The 24,824-nt window shown below is 37.3% G+C and overlaps 1 protein-coding gene across 1 annotated transcript in view; it reads left to right on the top strand.

The window, feature by feature from the left end:
* Nucleotides 1–24,824, top strand: part of LOC103511354 (calcitonin gene-related peptide type 1 receptor-like) — a 126,533-nt gene that overhangs the window by 63,332 nt on the left and 38,377 nt on the right. Inside the window, exon 3 of the mRNA XM_026825138.1 lies at nucleotides 15,570–15,679. Coding sequence (XP_026680939.1) covers nucleotides 15,577–15,679 — 103 coding nt within the window. The 5' untranslated portion in view covers nucleotides 15,570–15,576. The remainder of the gene's footprint in view (nucleotides 1–15,569; nucleotides 15,680–24,824) is intronic.

The raw sequence follows: 24,824 nt of genomic DNA, 5'->3' as shown, positions 1-24,824 counted from the left end.
AACGAAAAATGTTTAGCACCGATTTGAAATGCTTGAAGCACTGTAAGTAAAAAGAACTTGAAGTTCTTAGTACTTTATGCATATTCTTATAATCTGGAAATTACTAATTAGATACCAGTTGACTTTAAGGATTTTAGTTAGATTTTTTTTTCTTTCTCAGTGCAGGGACTTCGTCTGGTATATTGTGTTTCTGGTTGTTTAAGAAGCAATCTTCTACATAGGTATAGCTTATAATTATAAATAACTAGCTGAATTCCGTCGCAGATTGTTTTGGCTCATTTGTCTTTTCTCTTCCTTTACTTCATCTTCTGTTACTTCTTCCACGTCTATTAGATGCTGCTCATTATGAAGCCCGTCTTCTAATAATTCCTAGTCGTTTTTATTAGCTTAGGAGATGTATTATGTTTATTATTAATTGTAAAAATAAAATGTTACCATGTTTCAATTCAATTCAATTCTTCTTCTTTTTCTTCTTCTTCCTCATACCTATACCTATCTCACAATTTGACAGATTGTAGGTAACTGCTAAGATCTCATCGTTCCGAAAGCGCAGAGAGAAGGAAGACAGGACAGGAGAAAGCTAGACGTTCCGAGAACAAAAAATATCGTGTGTTCACCTCTGAAATCCGCCCCGCGCGGAAATTTACACCCACGACGTAGCGCGTACAAGGCAGGCGCGCTCCCTTTCAATTGAACTATAGACTGGCTTTTTTAAACTTGGGTAGCTCATTTAAATTTTGACTTGGAGATGCGGAGCACTACCGCTATTTTAAAACCTTCATAGCTTCATCCCTACCATTTTTTTTTTACTTAGGTAGGTAGTTTAAATTTCATACCTACCATAAGTAGGTCAAAACAGTTTCAGGTGTTAATTTATTCAGCATTATTTTGTGTCGAGAAAATCGACACTCTGCCGTCGTGCTATCAGCATGCATTCCTAACAACTTTGTTTAAAGTCAAGGCCAAGAGTTTTTCCGCCGTAAGCAAATGCATTTTAAATGCATATTAAAGACTGCATTTGAAATTCAGATGCATATGACATTTTTAAATTTTCATCGAGGCCATTCCTTTTTTTTCCAGCCGATAAAATTTGTACGTTTTGACCAGGGGTTCTCAGCACTACTGCTGTTACTAGTTCGTATTCGTGGTCACTCAGGGATTCTTAGGAGTATCACTTGTTTTACTATAAAGCTTTTTTGTTGTGTTATTTTGTTTAAATTCCAGGGACGATAAGACCATAGCACTAGCAGTTACAGTTCCCTCTGTCAAACCTCTTTTTTAAAAAAAAAAGTTTCTCCCTCTCTTTCTCCCACTCTCTCTCTCCCCCCCTCTCTCTCTGAAGTTCGTATGTGAATATTGTAAAACCTATACATAGTATAGTGATCAATGTAATGAGTCAAGTTATTACTTAATTATCAGTTAATTACAATTATTTTATTATGTAAATAAATAGATTTTGATGAGAGGAGAGCGATCTCCCAATAAGTTAAATTTTAGCTTAGAAGATCAATGATTATTGTATATTATCTAAAAAATAAATAAATATGTTATTTTCAATCAATCAATCAATCACCCTTATTCTCTCACTCCTTCGCCCCATTTTCATTCTCTTTCCAACACTCACTAGTGACTAGATCTAGGTACTACCTACTCACTCACTTGTTTTCCTCTCTCTTACTCACCCTTCTCTTTAAATTCTCTCTCTCTCTCTCTTCTGACCCTACCGTACTCTCTCTCTCTTTCTTCTCTTCTCTTCAGTTAAATTTTAGCTTAGAAGATCAATGATTATTGTATATTATCTAAAAAATAAATAAATATGTTATTTTCAATCAATCAATCAATCAATCTCCCTTATTCTCTCACTCCTTCGCCCCATTTTTATTCTCTTTCCAACACTCACTAGATCTAGGTACTACCTACTCACTCACTTGTTTTCCTCTCTCTTACTCACCCTTCTCTTTACATTCTCTCTCTCTCTTCTGACCCTACCGTACTCTCTCTCTCTCTCTCTTTCTTGCCATTTCATCTCTCTTTTCTCTCCTCTTTTCGTACTTCCCCTCTCTCTCTTTCTCTATTTTTTATATCTCCTCTCTCTGTACTTCCTCTCTAACACTCGCTTTTTCCTCACTCTATCTTTTCCTCTCTCTCTCTCTCCCTCTCTCTCTCTTTCTCTCCCCCTTCCTATTTTCTCTTTCCCTCTCCCCTCTCCTCCCGTTATTTATATTGTCGGTTGAAGGATTAGGGCTTTTGTCGTGTGCGTCGATCCCTTTGGAAATCCCAATGGTGTAAATTTTAAATTCAAATATTGGGATCTAACAAACAAACCAATCCTCTCTCTCTTTCTCTTTTCGTTTTCTCTCTTCTCTCCCTTTTTTGTCTCTTCTTTCTCTCTCTCTCTCTCTCTTCACTCCTTACTCTACTCAATCTTTTCCTCTCTCTCTCTCTCTCCCTCCCTCCCTATATTCTCTCTCCCTATCCTTTGTAATCCCGTTATTTATATCGACGATTGAAGGATTAGGGCTTCTGTCGTCTTCACCAACGAGGCAGATTGTAGGGATCCCGTTGAGGTCCTATTTCTGAGTTCCACAGGTCACTGACCCCCTGGTTTGTAAGTACTTCACCTCATTACATCCTCAAATCAAATCCCATTTAGGAGCTCTACAAAAAACCCCCTCTCATTACTCCCTCCTTGCTCCCTCGTTTTACTCGTTGCTCTCTCCCTCTTTTTATTACAAAGAACAAACGAAATGAAAGGAAATCCAATTTTAATTTATTTTTTATTAGTATATTATACGCTTGGAATTAGATTGTTTTTATTGCTGGGATATAACGGTGGGAAATAATGGCATAGAAACTTATATAGGGTACGTAAAGAGTTAGGTACTTAGATTGAAAACAGGGTTGCCAGCATTTGGATTCGGAATATAAAAGTTTAAAAACCCACCGGAAAAGGAAAAAAAAAAAAAAAAAAAAAAAAAAAAAAAAAAAAAAAAAAAAAAAATCAGCAGTAAAAAAATAACATGATTTTAACAGGAAAAAAAAAAAAATGATTTTAACAATAAAAAACATGTTAAAGAGCTCTGCCTCTCACATGGAAAAAAATGTCATATGTATTTATTCCAAGTCCAATGCAGTTTCAACTCTGTAACTGATGCGGTCTTAACGTCCCGAAAGAGAAGAGAAAAGGAAGACGGGATATTAGAAAGCCAGCCGAGCCGTTTCGAGAACGAACCTTGCAGGAAATTCGAGCTGGGCGGGAATTCAATTCGCAACTCGACTCCTAGGCAAACGCGCAACCCTCAAAGCTAACTACCTAACTAGGCTGGCTCAGTCTCTCCCTCCCTCTCTCTCTCCTTCTCTCTCTTTCGTCTTCCTTCCCTCCCTCCAAGTCTTCGTAAGTCCTCATTCCATCCACTCAAAATCACCCAAAAATTCCACAATAGGCTCCTAATGGAATGGAAACACAAAATTTGGTCTCCCTCCTTAACAATACCTCCTCAATCAACAAAAACGACAAAATAACATTTTTGGAACATTACAAAGGAACATAATTTTCAAAAGGCCCCCTCTTTTTTGATTAGAGAACATTTTTTTTTTGATCTCCGATATAAAAAAGTGAAAAATAAATAAAATTTTGGGAGTCAAACTCAGTTTATTCAGATTTTTGTTCTCAAATTTGAATACACAAAGGCTGTGGTCCCCTTAGTTTATTTATTTTGAAAGCTGATGACTTGTGTTTATTTTGTCGACAAGGAGGGAACGAGAGAGAGAGAGAGAGAGAGAGACATCTTTATTACAGTTTATCAATCCCATCAATCTTGTGATCGAGCGAAAAGAAATACGATTGACGATAATCTATGAGAAATTTGAAAAAGGAGGAGTAGAGAAAATTTAGAGAAGCGAATTTTTCTTTAAAGTAAATTTAGAGAAGTTTTTTCAGTCTTAGCCTCCCTCCCTCCCTCTCTCTCCCTCTTTTTCTTCCTTTCCATTCCTCTCTTTTCCGTCTTTCCCTCCATTTCTCTATCTCTCTCTCTCTTCTCTTTCTTCTCTTCCTCCTCTCTTTTCCACCGTCTCTTTCTCTCTCTTCCTACGTCAGTCATGTATATTTCCAACTGTAAAAACTTACTTACCCATATATTCCAATCAACTAACCTCTCTTTCCTTCCTTCTCGCTCCCTCTATTTCCTATATCCTAATATCCTTCTCTCTCTCCCTCTGCCTCTGTCTCTCTCTCTCTCTATTCCTCTTTCTCTCTGTCTCTGTCTCCCTTGATTTCTTCCTTCCACCATTTTCTCACGTTAAACTTATTATTCACATATCCAAGCTTCAATCAACTTTCATCTCTCTCTCTCTCATACCTAAATGAACTTCCCTCTCTCACTTCTCTATTTCTGACTTTATACCTTATTCTTCCCTTCCCCCCCCTCTCTCTCTCTCCCTTATTTCTCCTCCATTTCCGAGTATTACCTTATTCTCTCTCATACCTAAATGAACTTCCCTCTCTCACTTCTCTATTTCTGACTTTATACCTTCTTCTTCCCTTCCCCCCCTCTCTCTCTCTCCCTTATTTCTCCTCCATTTCCGAGTATTACCTTATTCTTTCTCTCCCTCCACTCTTCCCTCCTAATGGAGCAGTTGCAAATGGGTAAAAATTATAAATAAATGGTCGATTCCTATGTAAAAAGTTGAGAAAAATCCAAATCTGAGGTCAAAACTCGGAAAAAATAACTGCAAAAGGTCGAAAATTCAATTTTTATGCTCCGCTCTAATGAAAGAGTTCAAATATGTGTAACGTCAGACTTTACGCAGTTGTTTTTTTCGTCCGTTCGAGCAGTTGCAAATGGGTAAAAATTATAAATAAATGGCCGATTCCTATGTAAAAAGTTGGGAAAAATCCAAATCTGAGGTCAAAACTCGGAAAAAATAACAACTGTAAAAGGTCGAAAATTCAATTTTTATGTTCCGCTCTAATGAAAGAGTTCAAATATGTGTGACGTCAGACTTTACGCAGTTGTTTTTTTCGTCCGTTGGGTAGCGCCACTATCCAAGCGCGCTAGCGGAGGAGCAGAAAGAACTGCGCACAAACACATTAATGCGTTGCCTGCGAGGGAGCTTTGCTCGGGACATTTGATGTGACGTCTTCGCCTACGGGAGCGTATGCCGTGACGTCAAAGTTCACGATTTACCCGTATTTTTTAAATCGATTTATCTCGGGATCTAGAAGTCGTAGAAGAAAAACAAAAATTCCGTTGGTCCTCATTTTTCTTGCTCTAAACATTTGAAACATCACCCAAGTAAGCGCAACTGATCTATTCTGATTTTGCCTTCTTCTTCCTCCCTCTTCTTTTACTTTATACCTTCTTCTCCCCTCCCTCTCTCCTCTTTTTCTGACTCAAGCTTACCCTGATGAAGTAGCCATCTGCGTACTTCTGGATCGATCTGAGGACAAGGAAGACTGATTTTGGGATTTTTCATCGGAATAACTTTTCGATCGAGGACATAATTTGAGGGAATCTGATTTTTCATATTTTGAGGTGAAATTTTCAGAGTGCGAAATTTTGAGGTGTAATATTTTGTTGAAATTTGATGTCAATGTCTCTCTTTTTTTTTTCGTCTGATGCAGAGAGTGAAACGAGGGCATGGTCACTCATCAGTGAAATATAGGTGACTGGGTGACAGATGCAGTCGCGAAATGAAGAAGAAGACGAAGAAGAAAAAGAAGAAGAAGAAGAAAATGAAAGATGAAAGAGTATCTTGTCTTGAAGATATTTTATTTTCAAACAATTTTGTTCAATCGGTGGCAGTCTTGTGTTTTGTGTTGCATTTGACGTTGTTTTGTAAATCGTTTTGTTGTAACAAATAGTCGTGTGTGCGTCAACATACGTGAAGATGACGGTGTAATGATTCGTGTTTATGTAGGTCTACAGATGCACTTATGGTACCTGCGGATACATAGTACAATGTACTATTAGTACATACAGTAGGTTTATAAGTAACTGACATTTTCCCGGACAATGCAATGTTGTAAAATTGCAAATACTGTGTACCTATGTACCTAGTTTCAAAATGGATTAAAACTTCGAATGTGCATAAGCGTATACCTGTTTTGGAGTCCGAATCGTGTTAATTAAAATGTATAGATATAAATTGTAAAGTGTTATGCTTCCTACTGACGATTTTTTCGATTTTGTCAATTTCTTCTTCTTTTGGGGGATCGATTTTAACACTTCAACTTCAGCCTTGCCAGGTAAGAATTTTACTATCTTGCTTGCCATGCAGAAGGTCCCGGGTTTGATGCTCACCATTTATTTACATTTTGGATTTGGACACTTTACCTCAGTAAAATTTTATTGGTCGCCTTCAAATCAACACTTTTTTTACTTCTTTTGGCAATGTTGGCACACTCTAATAAATATTAATAATAATAAAAAAAAAATCTTCTTTTGGGGGATCGATTTTAACACTTCAGCCTTGCCAGGTAAGAATTTTACTATCTTACTTGCCATACTTTATTTACATTTTACAGCTTACAGTTTGGATTTGGACACTTTACCTCAGTAAAATTGGTCGCCTTCAAATCAACACTCTTTTTTTTATTGAACTCTCATCATTACCTAGTACCTACTTACAATGATGCCTATTTTTTAAAGCAATTATTGCCTTCTGAACTTTTCAATCGATAAATTTCCAATTTGCATAACATTAAAGTTTCTGTCCCACTTTTTGTTGACAACATTTCTCATGCAACCTATTCCACTTTTGTTGCTGATGTCTTTTTAATACAACCACCCCACTTATTCATCCCCCTACATTTGTTTGGTTTTGTATTGAAAGACCCAGATAACCAGTGACACAGAAATTACAAAGGCGATGAGAGAAAAAAAGGGGAGAGAAAGATTGCAACTTTTTGTTGACAACATTTCTCATGCAACCTATTCCACTTTTGTTGCTGATGTCTTTTTAATACAACCACCCCACTTATTCATCCCCTTACATTTGTTTGGTTTTGTATTGAAAGACCCAGATAACCAGTGACACAGAAATTACAAAAGCGATGAGAAAAAAAGGGGAGAGAAAGATTGCAAGAGATATCTTGGGAACACTTCAGCCTTGCCAGGTAAGAATTTTACTATCTTGCTTGCCATGCAGAAGGTCCCGGGTTTGATGCTCACCATTTATTTACATTTTACAGTTTGGATTTGGACACTTTACCTCAGTAAAATTGGTCGCCTTCAAATTAACATTCTTTTTTTATTGAACTCTCATCATTACCTAGTACCTACTTACAATGATGACTATTTTTTAAAGCAATTATTGCCTTCTGAACTTTTCAACTCTTGAAAGCATCGTGGTTTTCTATGCACCTTAAGGTGGATTGTTTTCTTTTCTTTAAGAGGTTTGATAGAGGGAACTGTAACTGATGAGGTCTTAACGTCCCGAAAGAGAAGAGAAAAGGAAGACGCGATATTAGAAACCAGCCGAGCCGTTTCGAGAACGAACCTTGGAAATTCGCCCCGGGCGGGAATTAAATTCGCAACCAAGGCATACGCGCCAACTCTCCAAGCTAACTAGGTTGGCTCAGTCTCTCCCTCTCTCTCTCTCTCTCTCCCTCCCTCTCTCTCTCTCTCGTCTTCCTTCCCTTCCTCTCCAAGTTCTAGCAACTCCTCATTCCATCCACTCAAAATCACTCAAAAATTCGACAATAGGCTCCTAATGGAATGGAAACACAAAATTTGGTCTCCCTCCTTAACAATACCTCCTCAATCAACAAACACGACAAAATAACTTTTTTGGAACATTACAAAGGAACATAATTTTCAAAAGGCCCCCTCTTTTTTGATTAGAGAACATTTTTAAAGATTGCAAGAGATATCTGGGGACAAAGGAAATAATTTCAGCAGGGTTGGAACTGAAAGTTATATTGGAACGAAAAGTATATAGGTTTGCTTGCTGTTTCTAATTTTCTATTGTTGTTGGTGTTGTTGTTGATGATGGTGTTTTATTTATTAGAAGTTCATGAGAATTTTCGATTTGCTTGCACAAGGAAATGCCTGATTTGTTTAAGCAAAACTAGCAAAAGATTTTTCTCCTAATAATGTCCGCCTTGAAATGATGACTATTGAATTTTCATGACACTCTTGTGACTCGAACCCAAAAGCCTCCCGTTTTACTAGTACGACGTTCTACATCTGAACTACTGAGCCTGGTCATATCGCTTCTACTGTTGTCAGCTGAACCCATAACTTGGGAACTTTTGATTCATAGGTATCATTGTAATAATAAAATACCTACCCAAGAGAACTGAAAGGGTTAGTTTTCGTCAGGACAAAAGTCCTCATAAGTCAAGGGAGACCTTTTGGACGCAGCTTTTGCACAACATGGGTGTGAGAGGAGAAGAAGAGGAAACAGAATAAGAAGAAGCAAAGAAGAATAGATAGGGGAGAGGAGAAGAAGAAGAAGGACCAGAAAAAGAAGCAGTAGGAAGAGGTGTAGGGGGGGGGAGGAGAGGACGAAAAAATAGAAAAGAAAGACGAAATACAAGGAGCAAAGGGAAGAGTTGAAGAAGCAAGAGAAGAATGGGGGGGAGAAAGAGGAGGAAGAAGAGGAAGGAAAGAGAAAAAAAAATGCCATTGCTTCTTATATAAGTGTGCATTCTTTAGCAGATTTTAAAGCACAAATAAAATTACTACGCGCTACCTACCCATAATTCCCATAAATCACCCTATTGTAAAGTGAGAGGAAGAAAAGTGGGAAAACGAAAGAATGTACATGAAAGAAAGGAAGAGAGAGGAAAGGAAAGAAAGAGGGGAATAAGGAAAGAATATAAGAAAGAAAAGAAATAAAGGAATAATAAAGATGCAGTTGTAAATGCAGTTTGTGTTATTACGTCACAACTTTAGTGCTCACTGCAGCATTGAAGGATTTTCCCAATATCTCAATAATCCTAAAATCCAATGTTTACCTACCATGCTGGCACCGGTCGCTATGCACATTTATATGTCATAGCTACTCATTTTCCTCATGAGGCTGAGTGGGCCTCGCAACAGCCAGTCACGGAATCAATCATTTGCATGACACAAATTTCTTGACCCCGCCGGGAATCGAACCCGAGTCTCCCGCGTGCAAAGCGAGCGGAGTGACCACTACGCCATGGGAGCTGACGAATAATAAAAATAGGAAAAGAAGAATGTTAAAATAAGGAAGAGAAAGAGAAATAAACAAACAAAGAGAGAGAGAGAGAGAGAGAGAGAGAGAGAGAGAGAGAGAGAGAGAGAGAGAGAGAGAGAGAGAGAGAGAAGAGAGAAAGAGAGAGAGAGAGAGAGAGAGAGAGAGAGAGAGAGAGAAGGAAAGAGACCAAAATAAGGGTAAAGGATGTAAGTAATAAAGAGAAAAAGATAGATAAAGGGAGAGAGAAAAATGAGGAATTGGGAAGAAAGAGATAAAATAAATAATATAAATGCAGAGAGTGGGAGGGAGAGAGATAGAGAGAGAGGGAAGAAGAGAAAGAGAGAAAGGAAAATAGAGCGAGATAGATATAGGAAGAGAGAGAGAGAAATAGAGGAAGAGAGAGAGAGAGAGAGAGAGCTAAGGGATTTGGCTTCTTGATTGTTCAACCAAGCATCGAAAAAAAACATGTCACAACAAGAAAAAAAAAGTTAGCGCTGTGTCTCCAAGGGCCTCCAATGCCTGTTCGATTCCCTTCGATATCAATTTTTTTTACTAGGGTTGAAAACTTCAATCGGGGTTTCTCTGAACAAATCAGCATTTAGAAGAAAGAGAGAGAAAGAAAACATAGTGAAAAGAACATTTTATTGTTAATGTGATATAAAATAAACTTCAATATTATTATTATTATTAAGGGTTTTGCCAGTTGCTGCAGCTATATCTAACGCAATTTGGCCACTTTTGGTTATTTAAAACCTGGTGGCCATCAATCCAGGTCATCATTGTCTCCGCCGAACTCGCCACGGTCACGTGTTCCGATTCACAAACCGGAAGAACGAGAACATCGCCAGCAAGCACACCAGCACACTGGTCGCAAAATAAAGTATCGGATCCACATGACGTGACTCCATCGCAAACTCGACAATGTTCCAAAAGGCCGCGGCCAGAAAGGCGAACATGAACGTGCGGAAGGCCAAGTCCACATAGCCGACCATGCTGTTGGGGCACATGAGGAAGGCGAGGAAATCTGTCATGAGGACAAACCCGATGGTGACGGACCTCAACATGTAGGGGATGAGGAAGAACGTGCGACCGTGTAAACCGGTCCTGGAAATAATAGACAAGAAACGGTTGAGACAAGTCAAAAAATAGTATGAAATCGATAGAACTTAAAATCGGCTGAGATCAGTCAGAATATTGTTCCCACGAAGCTCAGTCAAGTCAAAAACGGTTGTCAATTTTCTCTCTGCGAGTAAGCACCCCAATTCAGCTCCATGTTTATAATCTCATTCTCATGCTACAGTCACATACCCAAAAACGGTTGTCAATTTTCTCTCTGCGAGTAAGCACCCCAATTCAGCTCCATGTTTATAATCTCATTCTCATGCTACAGTCACATATTAGAAAAAGGTTTACGTATCAGCACAAGATGCCAAAATATCGGTTTTGTAAATGACTAAGGTTATGTAGATAGATACTCTGTACATTAAAATAGTGGAGGAATAGAAGATACACCTACCTATGCCAATACCTATTTGCATAAAGGTTTTACTTTTGCCAAGCAAAAACTTGCCGAAGAATTTCCAACTGATGAACACATTGTGCTTGTTTCGATACAATATGTATAACAAGCTATAATAAAATTTTATTGAAACTAAGTTTGAAATTTTCGGAAACTTAAAAAATACCAGACACACCCACATGACCTCTCGAACCCCGCTTTACCCTAAAATCAAACATCTGGCGGGAAAACAGATTGATGGTGTCTGGATTTGAGCTCGCTGTCTGTGAAGTCTTGAGAAATGAATTATCTATCATCGCGAGATTGAGAAGTGGGGATGAAAACAAGCGCTATTGATAGGAAATGGAATGATAAATCCCTGCTGGAAATCTTGGGGTTCCTTATGTTTTATAGGTAACCATTAGAATCACACTCATACTCTGACAGACATTTAGGCTTACATAATTAGAATAAAAGGCTCATTTTGACGTTTCCAATGAAAATAAAGTCATTGTGGCATTCAAAATGTGGCATAACAAAATAATTATGTTGACATCTCTAGTATTAATCAAGACACACGAGTTTTTGCAAAATCATACCAATACTCTTTTCAACGGGAAATGGAAAACTTGAAAGCTAATTCACTCAAAACTCCATTTTCGTCTCTAGCCCTTCTTTAAATTCAAATATCTTCCTCTAAAATTCTGATCTCTAAAACAAAAGATCCTCTAAAACTTACGAATCGATCTGTTTCCTCCAGAGCAGCACTGTTGACTTAAAGGTGATTTGAAAGGAATAAAATTGTCGTAAAACAATATCCACCATTCTAATGAAACCTTTTCGACTCTTTCGATAGTAAAATTTATGTGTTCCATAGGGGCCAAAAGCGGCGATAGAGTGGAAACATTGGGGCCTTCCAGGGTGAATTTCAGCCAAACATAATTTATTACCCTGGTGGGTTTATGTGTTCCTAAAAGTGACAATTCATGTACGGGTTCGTCTTCATTTTTATTGTGCTCTAACTCGTCTCTCGTTTAGCTATGCTGTTCAGCCAAACATAATTTATTACCCTGGTGGGTTTATGTGTTCCTAAAAGTGACAATTCATGTACGGGTTCGTCTTCATTTTTATTGTCCTCTAACTCGTCTCTCGTTTAGCTATGCTCTTTATTGTTTTTTCCCTCTATGAGCCTTGACTTTAAGCATAAAACTAAAATTTATAATAGTTTTAGAAAGTTTTTTCCCCTCTCTCTGCCGGAAAAAAATCAGACTTTCCGGAGTTCGCTGTGTAATCTTGTGTTTTTATTTATGTTTCCTTGTGGTGGTTGTGGTGTTTTATTAAGTGATTGGGGAAGTGTTTCGCTAAGCTTGGGTGCTTTCTAACCTCAACGAGCGTATATCATGCACCATAATGTATCTCTGGTCTGGTCTGAGCTTTTAAAAGGGATCTTTTGTTATTTCCCGTAGTTCCCTTGCTATTTGTTTGTCTTGGTAAAGCAAGGTAGCATCTTAATAGTGGACGTAAGCAAGGCATTTGAACGTACGAGCACTTTTATTGTTCTTTTTCGCCCACATTTGCATTTGCACACACAAGGTTTATCATTTCTGCTTTTGAAAAAAAAAAAAAAAAAAAAAAAAAAGTACCTACCTGTCTATATAGCAAGACCTACCTAAAACAATAAATATGGTGTCTCCACACATAGTGGACGGCTGTCAATCGATCATGTTGCCTTAGTAATTTTTGGTTATTGAGGTAGGACTTTATTGTTCAACTCAACTTCCATTTTAACTAACTAAATAGAGCAAAATTTTAGTAGAATAATTTTATTCTCAAGGAATATTAAAATGACTGTATTATCTACCTACATTCTAGAAATCTAGAACCTCTTCTATAATAATCATAAGAGTACCACACCACTGAATCCTAGCTAGATTTTAGATTTTGTAATAAATACGTATGAACGTATTATGATGATTCCCATTGAACTTATTTTCTATGTATAGGTGAAAATATTGGATTAAAAAAGACATACATTAGTATACATAAGTTACATACGTTTGAACTATTCAAGTTATACATACGTATGCAAATTGTGGCAGTGACAGCTATGTTTTGAAAACATTGTTCTGAATTGGGGACTTGGGTTTGAAAGATGTTTTGGTGAAATTGGATAAAGATTTTCATTGTTGCTATTGCAACTCTATGGCAATGCAATAAGACAAGGAGAGGGAGCTAACGTACGTACATACTTGCTAATTTCAGCAGCAAGAAGAAGAAAAAGAAGAAGAAGAAGAAGAAGAGGAAGAAGAAGAAGAAAAGAAGAAGAAGAAGAAGAAGAAGAAGAAAAATGACAAAAATTACACTCCCCTGGGGGTAAACAAAAATACTAATTCTATTGTCTTCGATTGAAAATTCACCCAAGCACCCATCACCCATCCCGTCTACGACATCACCTGTAATCCCACTCTCACACGTTTAATCCCACTCAGAACGCGGGATAACAATCCCGGGATAACTCCTTCGAAAAAAAAGACAATAAAAACAACTCCTAAATTAAAATGAAAATCAAAAGCGGAGAGATTGGAAACACATTGAGAGATGAAACAAGAAATGAGTTGTTTTATCGTGCACCACCTCAGAGCATTTTATGACTGCTCTTCCGAAATCTATCTTTCAAAGGTTTTGTCCGTTTTGGACAGGAACTATGTCAACGAGCGTATATCATGCACCATAATGTATCTCTGGTCTGGTCTGAGCTTTTAAAAGGGATCTTTTGTTATTTCCCGTAGTTCCCTCGCTATTTGTTTGTCTTGGTGAAGCAAGGTAGCATCTTAATAGTGGACGTAAGCAAGGCATTTGCACTCACAAGGTTTACTTTTCTCCATTTCTTATGATCTCAGTGTAGATGATATCCTACCATTTTTTTATGTACCGTTTTACGTATTTAATTCTATAAGGTATTTCTAATATTGTCTTCATTTGCATACACTTTTCACCATTCCCGACACCTATCTTTTGTACAACGAAATGTTTTCTAAACCTATAAGGCCTGTCGTACATTGGAAGGCGTCGTCGTCTGGAAAACCAAACCTATAAAAAAGATAGAGAGTCTCTATCATTTTTACAGGTTTGGTTTTTCAGGCGACTACGTGCTACTTGATGTCGCTCGACTACGCTTCCAATGTATAACAGGCATATTAGCTCTACGACCAATATTCTGTTCAGTGACTTCTGAGAATTTTCCTTCCAGTTTGTTTGAAAACTTCTCGCGTTACAAAGTTAACACCATTTCCCTGTCTCCACTGATGGTACGCAATTGCGCATATACGTGTTTTCCACTAATGGTACGCAATTGCGCATATACGTGTTTCGTCTAGTTTCTTGCGATCTATCTTTCCCCAGCTATTCCTCTGGGTCCCATTGCGAGATTGTTTTCGAGACCTTGTTTAGACTGCTGGGGTAAAGGGACTTTTCAGTCCTATTCGGGCAGGATAAACAAGGTATATTCTATTCTATTCTACAACATCGTCGAGTTAAAACTAAGAATACACTTCGTTGGGTCGATTCTCATCAAATAAACGAGAATTTTATCCCCTCCATTGTTTCCATACGGGGTACCTATGTATGCGTTACCATAAGGGCATCACCGACCATTACGTTTTAAAGCTTTAGGTGATTTGGATCTTGGCCTGCTGATTGCAAAGTTAGGAACCGATTCTTCTGATAATGATTTCTGCGTAGACTTGTGAGAGACGCTCGCTTGGATTTGTCCAGGATATTTCGAATTCTGGTAACAAAATTATGGTGGAACGAGAGGTTTATCGAGTTATGGTTGAACCAACTATTTTTTTTATTTATTTATTTATTTTTTTTTTTTTTGCAACTTAATTTCTACATCTAAGTCCCTACCTAGGGGAAGTTCAGGTTTCTGTGGATTTGCTTGTTTTTTAGGTTTCTGGCAAACGTGGAATTCGTGGATTGTGGCCAACTTTTAATGAGGCCTTTGGTTAAAACTTTTAGAGAAAATACAGGTAGGAACACACTAAACGTGAGCCCACGTGACGTGATAGTAGTGTTTTTCTACTTTAAAGTACAAAGTTGTATCTCTTTTCATTGTCATTCCCTACTACCACTATTAATTCACATCTACCCTCTAACTTTATACGAAGCTTAGTTTTTCCTCTGTCTCATTTCCTTTTGCATCTTTCTTAATTTCCTCCCACTTTCTAATCTTCCTGTCTCTTTATCCTCCTTCCCTCTCCTCCTCTCCCTTCTCCTACCCTATCCCTCTAATTCTCTCCCCTCCCGCCACCTCCTATGTATTGTCTTCCCCCCACTTTGTTTCTTATAATATTTTATACTTGCAACATGTTCCATGTATCTTATAGCCCGAGGTACAAGACAAGAAGCTAAATTCCCGGGATAGTAGTTTTACTCCCACGTATGTACGTGTACTTATAATTTAACTTTTTTGGCCGTCAACTACCTAAGTAGATTTTAGCCTGAAACTTTCAGGTAGGTGAAGTCGCGCGATTTGAGAAAGCTGGAGATGCCTATTGGGATTCAGAATCTCAGATAAGAGTATGATGTGGTTATTTCTGCAGGGGTCTCTACAATAGACGAACTTATTTAGACTGCAGAGGTAAAGATACTTTTCAATCTTGTCCTAGACTAGAAGTATACATCATAGTATTACATTCATACCTAAATGAGGTATATTTCTATTTTTTTATTCTACAATTTTTATTACCTTTTCTTGTACCTACATTCTATAGAAAATTCTACAATTTTCTACATTTTCTGCCTTTTCTTGTACATTCTACAAAAAATTCTACAATTTCCTAGTTTCTACAAATAATTTGTTCGTGACCTAATGTCACTTGTTTTATTTTGTTGATTTCAGATTTTCAATGGCGTACAATTCTTCCACTGAGGAGCATGAGCAGCCCTTTGTCAGTCTTTTGAGACAGAGATGTGAACAAGTGCTCAACTTTTCCGAACCTAACCATAACGGTAAGCATTCTAACCATAACCTAAAACGGTACCCAGACATATCCATCTAACGATAAAAGATTAACTACAATAACGAACTTAACGATAATTAGAATTTTTAAATAGCCTGAGAATGTGTGCTCAACTTTTCCGAACCTAACCATAACGGTAAGCATTCTAACCATAACCTAAAACGGTACCCAGACATATCCATCTAACGATAAATTTCAGATTAACAACAATAACGAACTTAACGATAATTAGAATTTTTAAATAGCCTGAGAATGCCGGATATCCACGGATTATCCAGCTCCCAATTTTTCTTCACTGTTTTTATCCGTATACACAATAAAAACAATGAGTTTATACACCTTTCATTTTATCCGAATCTGCTCGGACCCCTCGTTGAGACAAAATCACCCGAAAGAGGGGAAGAAAGAAAATATTTTTTGAAGTTTGTTGTTCTATTTCATTTATTTTTTATTCCTACCTTTCCTTCGTTTTCTTTTCTATCTGTGGGTGTATTAGGTGATTTATCTTTATAGGCCTTTTTCTAGAATATCAGTCGCGCTCCTATATCACCAAAGATTGGAAAATAGATCAGTTGCGCTTACTTGGGTGATGTTTCAAAGTCATAGAGCAGGAAAAATAAGGACTAACGGAAGCTTACTTGGGTGATGTTTCAAAGTCATAGAGCAGGAAAAATGAGGACCAACGGAATTTTTCTTTTTCTTCTACGATGCATACTTGGGTGATGTTTCAAAGTCATAGAGCAGGAAAAATGAGGACCAACGGAATTTTTCTTTTTCTTCTACGACTCTTCTAATACCGAGATAAATCGATTTAAATAATACCGATAAATCGTAAAGTTTGACGTCACGACATATGCTCCCGTAGGCGATGATCGGACCCGTCAAATAAATAAATTAAATTAAATATATTTTATTGTTCATAATTTCGAAACAATGATCTAAATTTTCAAAGCATCTGCCTTCCTCTTGGTCCCTGATAAATGAAAAGAGGGAGATAAATATAGATAGAAAGAAAGACAGAGGGAGGGAACGGAAGAGAGAGAGAGAGAGAGATACATCTTGATTACAGTTTATCAATCCCATCAATCTTGTGATCGAGCGAAAAGAAATACGATTGACAATAATCTATGAGAAATTTGAAAAAGGAGGAGTAGAGAAAATTTAGAGAAGCGAATTTTTCTTTAAACTAAATTTAGAGAAGTTTTTTCAGTCTTAGCCTCCCTCCCTCCCTCTCTCCCTCTTTTTCTTCCTTTCAATTCCTCTCTTTTCCCTTTTCCGTCTTTCCCTCCATTTCTCTCTCTCTCTCTTCTCTTTCTTCTCTTCCTCCTCTCTTGTCCTCCGTCTCTTTCTCTCTTCCTTGAGAGAGATACATCTTGATTACAGTTTATCAATCCCATCAATCTTGTGATCGAGCGAAAAGAAATACGATTGACAATAATCTATGAGAGAAATTTGAAAAAGGAGGAGTAGAGAAAATTTAGAGAAGCGAATTTTTCTTTAAAGTAAATTTAGGGAAGTTTTTTCAGTCTTAGCCTCCCTCCCTCTCTCCCTCTTTTTCTTCCTTTCCATTCCTCTCTTTTCCCTTTTCCGTCTTTCCCTCCATTTCTCTATCTCTCTCTCTTCTCTTTCTCCTCTTCCTCCTCTTTTTTCCTCCGTCTCTTTCTCTCTTCCTTCGTCAGTCATGTATATTTCTAACTGTAAAAACTTACTTACCCATATATTCCAATCAACTAACCTCTCTTTCCTTCCTTCTCTCTCCCTCTTTTTCCTATATCCTAATATCCTTCTCTCTCTGCTTCCTTCGTCAGTCATGTATATTTCCAACTGTAAAAACTTACTTACCCATATATTCCAATCAACTAACCTCTCTTTCCTTCCTTCTCTCTCCCTCTTTTTTCCTATATCCTTCTTTTCCTCCCTTTCTCTCTCTCTCTTCCTCTCTCTCTATGTCTCTGTCTCCCTTGATTTCTTCCTTCCACCATTTTCTCACGTTAAACTTATTATTCACATATCCAAGTCAAAATATCGGTTTTGTAAATGACTAAGGTTATGTAGATAGATACTCTGTACATTAAAATAGTGGAGGAATAGAAGATACACCTACCTAGATAACCCAATAAATTAATTCTGATAAAGGAATAAAATTGTCGTAAAACAATATCCACCATTCTAATGAAACCTTTTCGACTCTTTCGATAGTAAAATTTATGTGTTCCATAGCGGCCAAAAGCGGCGATAGAGTGGAAACATTGGGGCCTTCCAGGGCGAATTTCAGCCAAACATAATTTATTACCCTAGTGGGTTTATGTGTTCCTAAAAGTGACAATTCATGTACGGGTTCGTCTCCATTTTTATTGTCCTCTAACTCGTCTCTCGTTTAGCTATGCTCTTTATTGTTTTTTCCCTCTATGAGCCTTGACTTTAAGCATAAAACTAAAATTTATAATAGTTTTAGAAAGTTTTTTCCCCTCTCTCTGCCGGAAAAAAATCAGACTTTCCGGAGTTCGCTGTGTAATCTTGTGTTTTTATTTATGTTTCCTTGTGGTGGTTGTGGTGTTTTATTAAGTGATTGGGGAAGTGTTTCGCTAAGCTTGGGTGCTTTCTAACCTCAACGAGCGTATATCATGCACCATAATGTATCTCTGGTCTGGTCTGAGCTTTTAAAAGGGATCTTTTGTTATTTCCCGTAGTTCCCTCGCTATTTGTTTGTCTTGGTGAAGCAAGGTAGCATCTTAATAGTGGACGTAAGCAAGGCATTTGCACTCACAAGGTTTACTTTTCTCCATTTCTTATGATCTCAGTGTAGATGATATCCTACCATTTTTTTATGTACCGTTTTACGTATTTAATTCTATAAGGTATTTCTAATATTGTCTTCATTTGCATACACTTTTCACCATTCCCGACACCTATCTTTTGTACAACGAAATGTTTTCTAAACCTATAAGGCCTGTCGTACATTGGAAGGCGTCGTCGTCTGGAAAACCAAACCTATAAAAAAGATAGAGAGTCTCTATCATTTTTACAGGTTTGGTTTTTCAGGCGACTACGTGCTACTTGATGTCGCTCGACTACGCTTCCAATGTATAACAGGCATATTAGCTCTACGACCAATATTCTGTTCAGTGACTTCTGAGAATTTTCCTTCCAGTTTGTTTGAAAACTTCTCGCGTTACAAAGTTAACACCATTTCCCTGTCTCCACTGATGGTACGCAATTGCGCATATACGTGTTTTCCACTAATGGTACGCAATTGCGCATATACGTGTTTCGTCTAGTTTCTTGCGATCTATCTTTCCCCAGCTATTCCTCTGGGTCCCATTGCGAGATTGTTTTGACTCATTTGTCTTTTCTCTTCTCTTACTTCATCTTCTGTTACTTCTTCCACGTCTATTTAATGCTGCTCATTATGAAACCCGTCTTCTAATAATTCCTAGTCGTCCTATATTCTACTTTGTGGATCCTCCATTCATTTCCATCTACTTTTACTTTTTATCTGTCTTTTGTCCGTGGTAGTGGCAATTTAATTAGAAGTGAGCAACGAGCAGAACAGATGATCTTCATTGTTTCGTTTTTCAGGCTTAATTTTCATTCGAGGCTCATATTTCTACGTAGGTTTAATTTTCCCCCAATGTCTATTTTCCATTCCAGCCCGTGTGAGGAAACGCAAGTCTAGTGCATGGACTGTGCAGATATTCACACTTGGTGCTTTCGTACGCACTGAACCTTAACCAAAACCCAGACATCATTACTCACCGTACAAAAAAGCGAGGGAAAAACTACAATGACTTACAGTTAGAGGGAAGTTTTATGAAACAAAGGGATGGAGATAATAACAGTCAGTACAGTCACATTAAAGGCAAGAGGGACATGTTTATGTTGCACAAGGGGTTTTTTCCGCTGAACTTAAAAAAAAAAAAAAAAAAAAAAAAAAAAAAAAAAAAAAAAAAAAACAACAACAACAACATGAGAACACGAGTACCTACCTAGATAGTAAAAAAAAAGAAAAGACACAAAAAACACTCAAATATGTCGAGACTTCAGGATCATGAAATTGAATTTTCTCTTCGTTTTTTCATAAGATTTTGATTCTCCATGTTTATTTTATTTAATCTTCACAAGTATAACATACTCGTCTATTCGCTTTAGTGTTCTTCAGCACGTTCAGAGAATTCAAATTCGAATTAATTCAATTCAGAATGTCGAATTATTCCAGACACATGTGTCAATTCAATTCAGATAGCAAATATATTGAAAGCGTGCGGTAGGTAAGTGGTACCTATCTTTTGAAAATTAGAATCTACCTAGATGTAATACCAATGGAGTTTTGAACTGGATACTTTGAGTATAATGCTCAAGGAGCTGCTACATAAGGTACTTACTTACATGTCCTTTAGAAATCCCTGGAGCCGCTAGACCAGGGGTTGGCAACTTTTTCAATGCATGGGCCCAATGTGGTTAGGCCCTGACGCTGGCGGGCACATCGGGCACTATTTTCTCTTTCCCTATATTTTGTCTTTTTTCTCTCATCAATATCTATACCTCCTACCTCTTGTTATTCTTTCTAACAGAGAAAACTACCAGAAATAACATCAGAAAGTCATTTTGCTATTTGTCACCTTTCAGCAATCAGCACACTTCTTCGCCCGACTTTCTCTTCTCACTTTTCGAGACGCCATCTTTAAACTTTTCTAGATTTAATTAAAAAAGGAAAAATAATTGTAAAACAATGTTCGAACTTTCGTGAAACTCTCATTAGTATCAGACAACGACAGTACCTTCCGTTATTAGAGGAGTTCTTCTCCTTTTTCTTCTTCTGATTCTGCTGCTTCTTCTGTTTCGTGTTCTTCTTTCATTAGTTCTTCTTCACCTTCTTACTTCCTTCTATTCTTCAATTTTGTCTAACAGTTGTGTTCGACAAAAAATAGAGCACTTACAGATTCACCAAATGTCGTCATTCATACTTTGGAAAATGCAAGGAAGTCTGGGTTAGATAACCGACCAGTTTTTAAGTTTGAGGTGCTAATATTTTTCCTCTTTTCGAGACGCCATCTTTAAACTTTTCTAGATTTAATTAAAAAAAGGAAAAATAATTGCAAAACAATGTTCGAACTTTCGTGAACGTCTCATTAGTATCAGACAACGACAGTACCTTCCGTTATTAGAGGAGTTCCTCTCCTTTTTCTTCTTCTGATTCTGCTGCTTCTTCTTCTGTTTCTTGTTCTTCTTCACCTTCTTACTTCTTTCTATTCTTCAATTTTGTCTAACAGTTGTGTTCGACAAAAAATAGAGCACTTACAGATTTACCAAATGTCGCAATTCATCCTTTGGAAAATGCAAGGAAATCTGGGTTAGATAACCGACCTGTTTTTAAGTTTGAGGTGCTAATATTTTTCCTTCTCATTTTAAGGATTTTACCTAAGATTTGTAAGACATTCAACATTATTAGAAGAGGCAAAACGACCAAAAACATTAGTACAAACTACCTTCGTAACACAAAACGACACATCATGACCACTTTTTCCTCCTCATTTTAAGGATTTTACCTAAGATTTGTAAGACATTCAACATTATTAGAAGAGGCAAAACGACCAAAAACATTAGTAACAAACTACCCAAGTACCTTCGTAACACAAAACGACACATCATGACCATTAACCAAAACCCAGACATCATTACTCACCGTACAAAAAAGCGAGGGAAAAACTACAATGACTTACAGTTAGAGGGAAGTTTTATGAAATAAAGGGATGGAGATAATAACAGTCAGTACAGTCACATTAAAGGCAAGAGGGACATGTTTATGTTGCACAAGGGGGTTTTTCCATAACCAAAACCCAGACATCATTACTCACCGTACAAAAAAGCGAGGGAAAAACTACAATGACTTACAGTTAGAGGGAAGTTTTATGAAACAAAGGGATGGAGATAATAACAGTCAGTACAGTCACATTAAAGGCAAGAGGGACATGTTTATGTTGCACAAGGGGTTTTTTCCGCTGAACTTTTTTGACTAGACAGTATCTGTTCAGCTGTTCAGTAGTATTACCAACATTCCGACTCGATAGTATCTTTTTCAGCTAATAGTGTCACTGAAGAAGTCATGTAAAACCTTTAGTTGTCTCGGGTTTCTCAGGAAAAAGAGATGAGTTCACCACCGAATTATGATACTGAGGTTATTGAAGAATTTAATTAAGGATACCAAACTTACGTGTAGGTGATGTATTCACCAATGTTGAGGCCCACCGTGTAGATAGCCATCATGACGAAGAACAGAACCATGATGGTTGAAGTAAACTCTACTGGACTTTGGTTCTGGAGGGTCGGGGTCGATTCCAGGACGTGAATATCACAATTATCACGATCTTCATAACACTGGTATTCTGATGACTGACAACAAATTTCACTGGAAACAGGAAAATAGTAATGTTCTTCAAACAGGACGTGTAGTCTCGACCTCAGAGAAAAAAATAATAATAGAAAACGAGGAGGAGCCCCGAGGAGTTCGGAATTTACGAAACTTTCAGGCTGAAATGAGAACAATAAAAACTCCTCAAAGTAAAACTTAAGCTTACCCTGATGAAGTAGCCATCTGCGTACTTCTGGATCGATCTGAGGACAAGGAAGACTGATTTTGGGATTTTTCATCGGAATAGCTTTTCGATCGAGGACATAATTTGAGGGAATCTGATTTCAGCCGGCGGGTTTTTTTTTTTTTTTTTTTTTTTTTTTTTTTTTTTTTTTTTTTTTTGGTTTCTGGCAAACGCGGAATTCGTGGATTGTGACCAACTTTTAATGAGGCCTTTGGTTAACACTTTTAGAGAAAATACAGGCAGGAACACACTAAACGTGAGCTCACGTGAGTACGTGACGTGATAGTAGTGTTTTTCTACTTTAAAGTACAACATCGTCGAGTTAAAACTGAGAACACACTTTGTTAGGTCGATTCTCATCAAATAAACGAGAATTTTATCCCCTCCATTGTATCCATACGGGGTACCTATGTATGCGTTACCACAAGGGCATCACCGACCATTACGTTTTTTAAAGCTTCAATTTAGCCGTCAATCAATATTGTGTTTTATACTGAACCCTAATTGACGAATACATTATTTAACAAGCTATTTCCTCACACGTCATGTAAATTTTAAAAGCTGTAATTATTCCAGAGCTTTTTTTAACAAGGGTCACCTAGATACTGACGGACTCTCTCTCTCTCTCTCTCTTTCTCTCTCGAAAATTGTCTACAACTCTTGCTATTAGTAGGTATTTCCTTCGAAAATGTAAATAAGCTTACATAATTTGACCATTCATAGCTCCTATTCAAATGCCTTATCTTCCCTAAAAAATAGTTCCCTAAAATCCCTGGAAAAAGTTGGTTTCCTTCTTCAATAGAGGAATTTCACTTGGTTGTCTCTTCCAATACAGATGATAAAATTAGCAAATAGTGATACCTAATACCAAAATACAACTCTCATCTGAATTTCGTTTATCTCCGCCATATTATTGCATTTTTATGAAGTTTCAAGTCTCATTTTTAACTTTTTTTCAACGCTTATTTGAATTCTGTGTCAACTACTCAACTCATCACGTAATTTTATTATTCCCTAAGTGTCGTACACTAATTTGATTAAATTTATTTCCGTAGCGCCAACTTTACGACAGTCTGAGTCCGTAGTATGTCCATTCTGTAGTATGCGCGTCATTAAAGGAAAATGCATTGATGAAAACAAGCTATTTCCTCACACGTCATGTAAATTTTAAAAGCTGTAATTATTCCAGAGCTTTTTTTAACAAGGGTCACCTAGATACTGACGGTCTCTCTCTCTCTCTCTCTCTCTCTCTCTCTTTTTTCTCTCTCGAAAATTGTCTACAACTCTTGCTATTAGTAGGTATTTCCTTCGAAAATGTAAACAAGCTTACATAATTTGACCATTCATAGTTCCTATTCAAATTCCTTATCTTCCCTAAAAAATAGTTACCTAAAATCCCTGGAAAAAGTTGGTTTCCTTCTTTAATAGAGGAATTTCACTTGAAAAATAGTTCCCTAAAATCCCTGGAAAAAGTTGGTTTCCTTCTTCAATAGAGGAATTTCACTTGGTTGTCTCTTCCAATACAGATGATATAATTAGCAAATAGTGATACCTAATACCAACTTTTTTTTTTAGAAAAAGTGTGACTGACTTACATAATCATCGTTTCTCAAAGGCCCCTGGTAGATATGTTGTAAACATGTGGATGTGAAATCAGTGATCTCTTTTGGACAGGGGTATTGCTGACAATAGAACAGTAAATCATCGAAGTGTTTCACACAAGTAATGTAAGACGTGGAATGGTCACTTAGCTCTCCACCATTTTGAATCATCTGTAACTATTCTCTTCAGGTGTCTCTTTGAGACGAGAAAATTCGCGAATTGAGGGGAGAAATTGGGTGAGAATTGTGCTATATTATTGTGAGAGTTTTAAATGTGTTTCCTCGTGTAAAATTAAGACGTGGAATGGTCACTTAGCTCTCCACCATTTTGAATCATCTGTAACTATTCTCTTCAGGTGTCTCTTTGAGACGAGAAAATTCACCAATTGAGGGGAGAAATTGGGTGAGAAGTGTGCTATATTATTGTGAGAGTATTAAATGTCTTTCCTCGTGTAAAAGGAAGTATTCTTTGTCTGGGAAAAATGATATGAGGTTTTCGACTAGAATTTTCAAATTTGGATGTGTCCACTGTCCGATATTATTTTGAAATCTGAACGTGATCATTGCTCGGATCAAGTTTCGTTGGCTGTCATTTGGTCAAATCCCAAATAATGTCTAATCTCCGGTGGGGAATGTTGATGGGATCTTCTGACTTTGTAATTTAGGTATTCAGGTGCTGTAAAATTCCCACTTTATTTCCTAAATACTGTCTGGGAAAAATGATATGAGGTTTTCGACTAGAATTTTCAAATTTGGATGTGTCCACTGTCCGATATTATTTTGAAATTCGAACGTGATCATTGCTCGGATCAAGTTTCGTTGGCTGTCATTTGGTCGAATCCCAAATGTCTAATCTCCGATAGGGAATGGAATGTTGATGGGATCTTCTGAATTTGTAATTTAGGTATTCAGGTGCTGTAAAATTGCCACTTTATTTCCT

This window comes from Diaphorina citri, unplaced genomic scaffold (genome assembly GCF_000475195.1).
Source record: "Diaphorina citri unplaced genomic scaffold, Diaci psyllid genome assembly version 1.1 scaffold705, whole genome shotgun sequence".
In the NCBI taxonomy this organism is placed as follows: Eukaryota; Metazoa; Arthropoda; class Insecta; order Hemiptera; family Psyllidae; genus Diaphorina; species Diaphorina citri.
The sequence above is the reverse complement of the archived record's forward strand: the minus strand, read 5'-3'. Positions and strand labels throughout refer to the sequence as shown.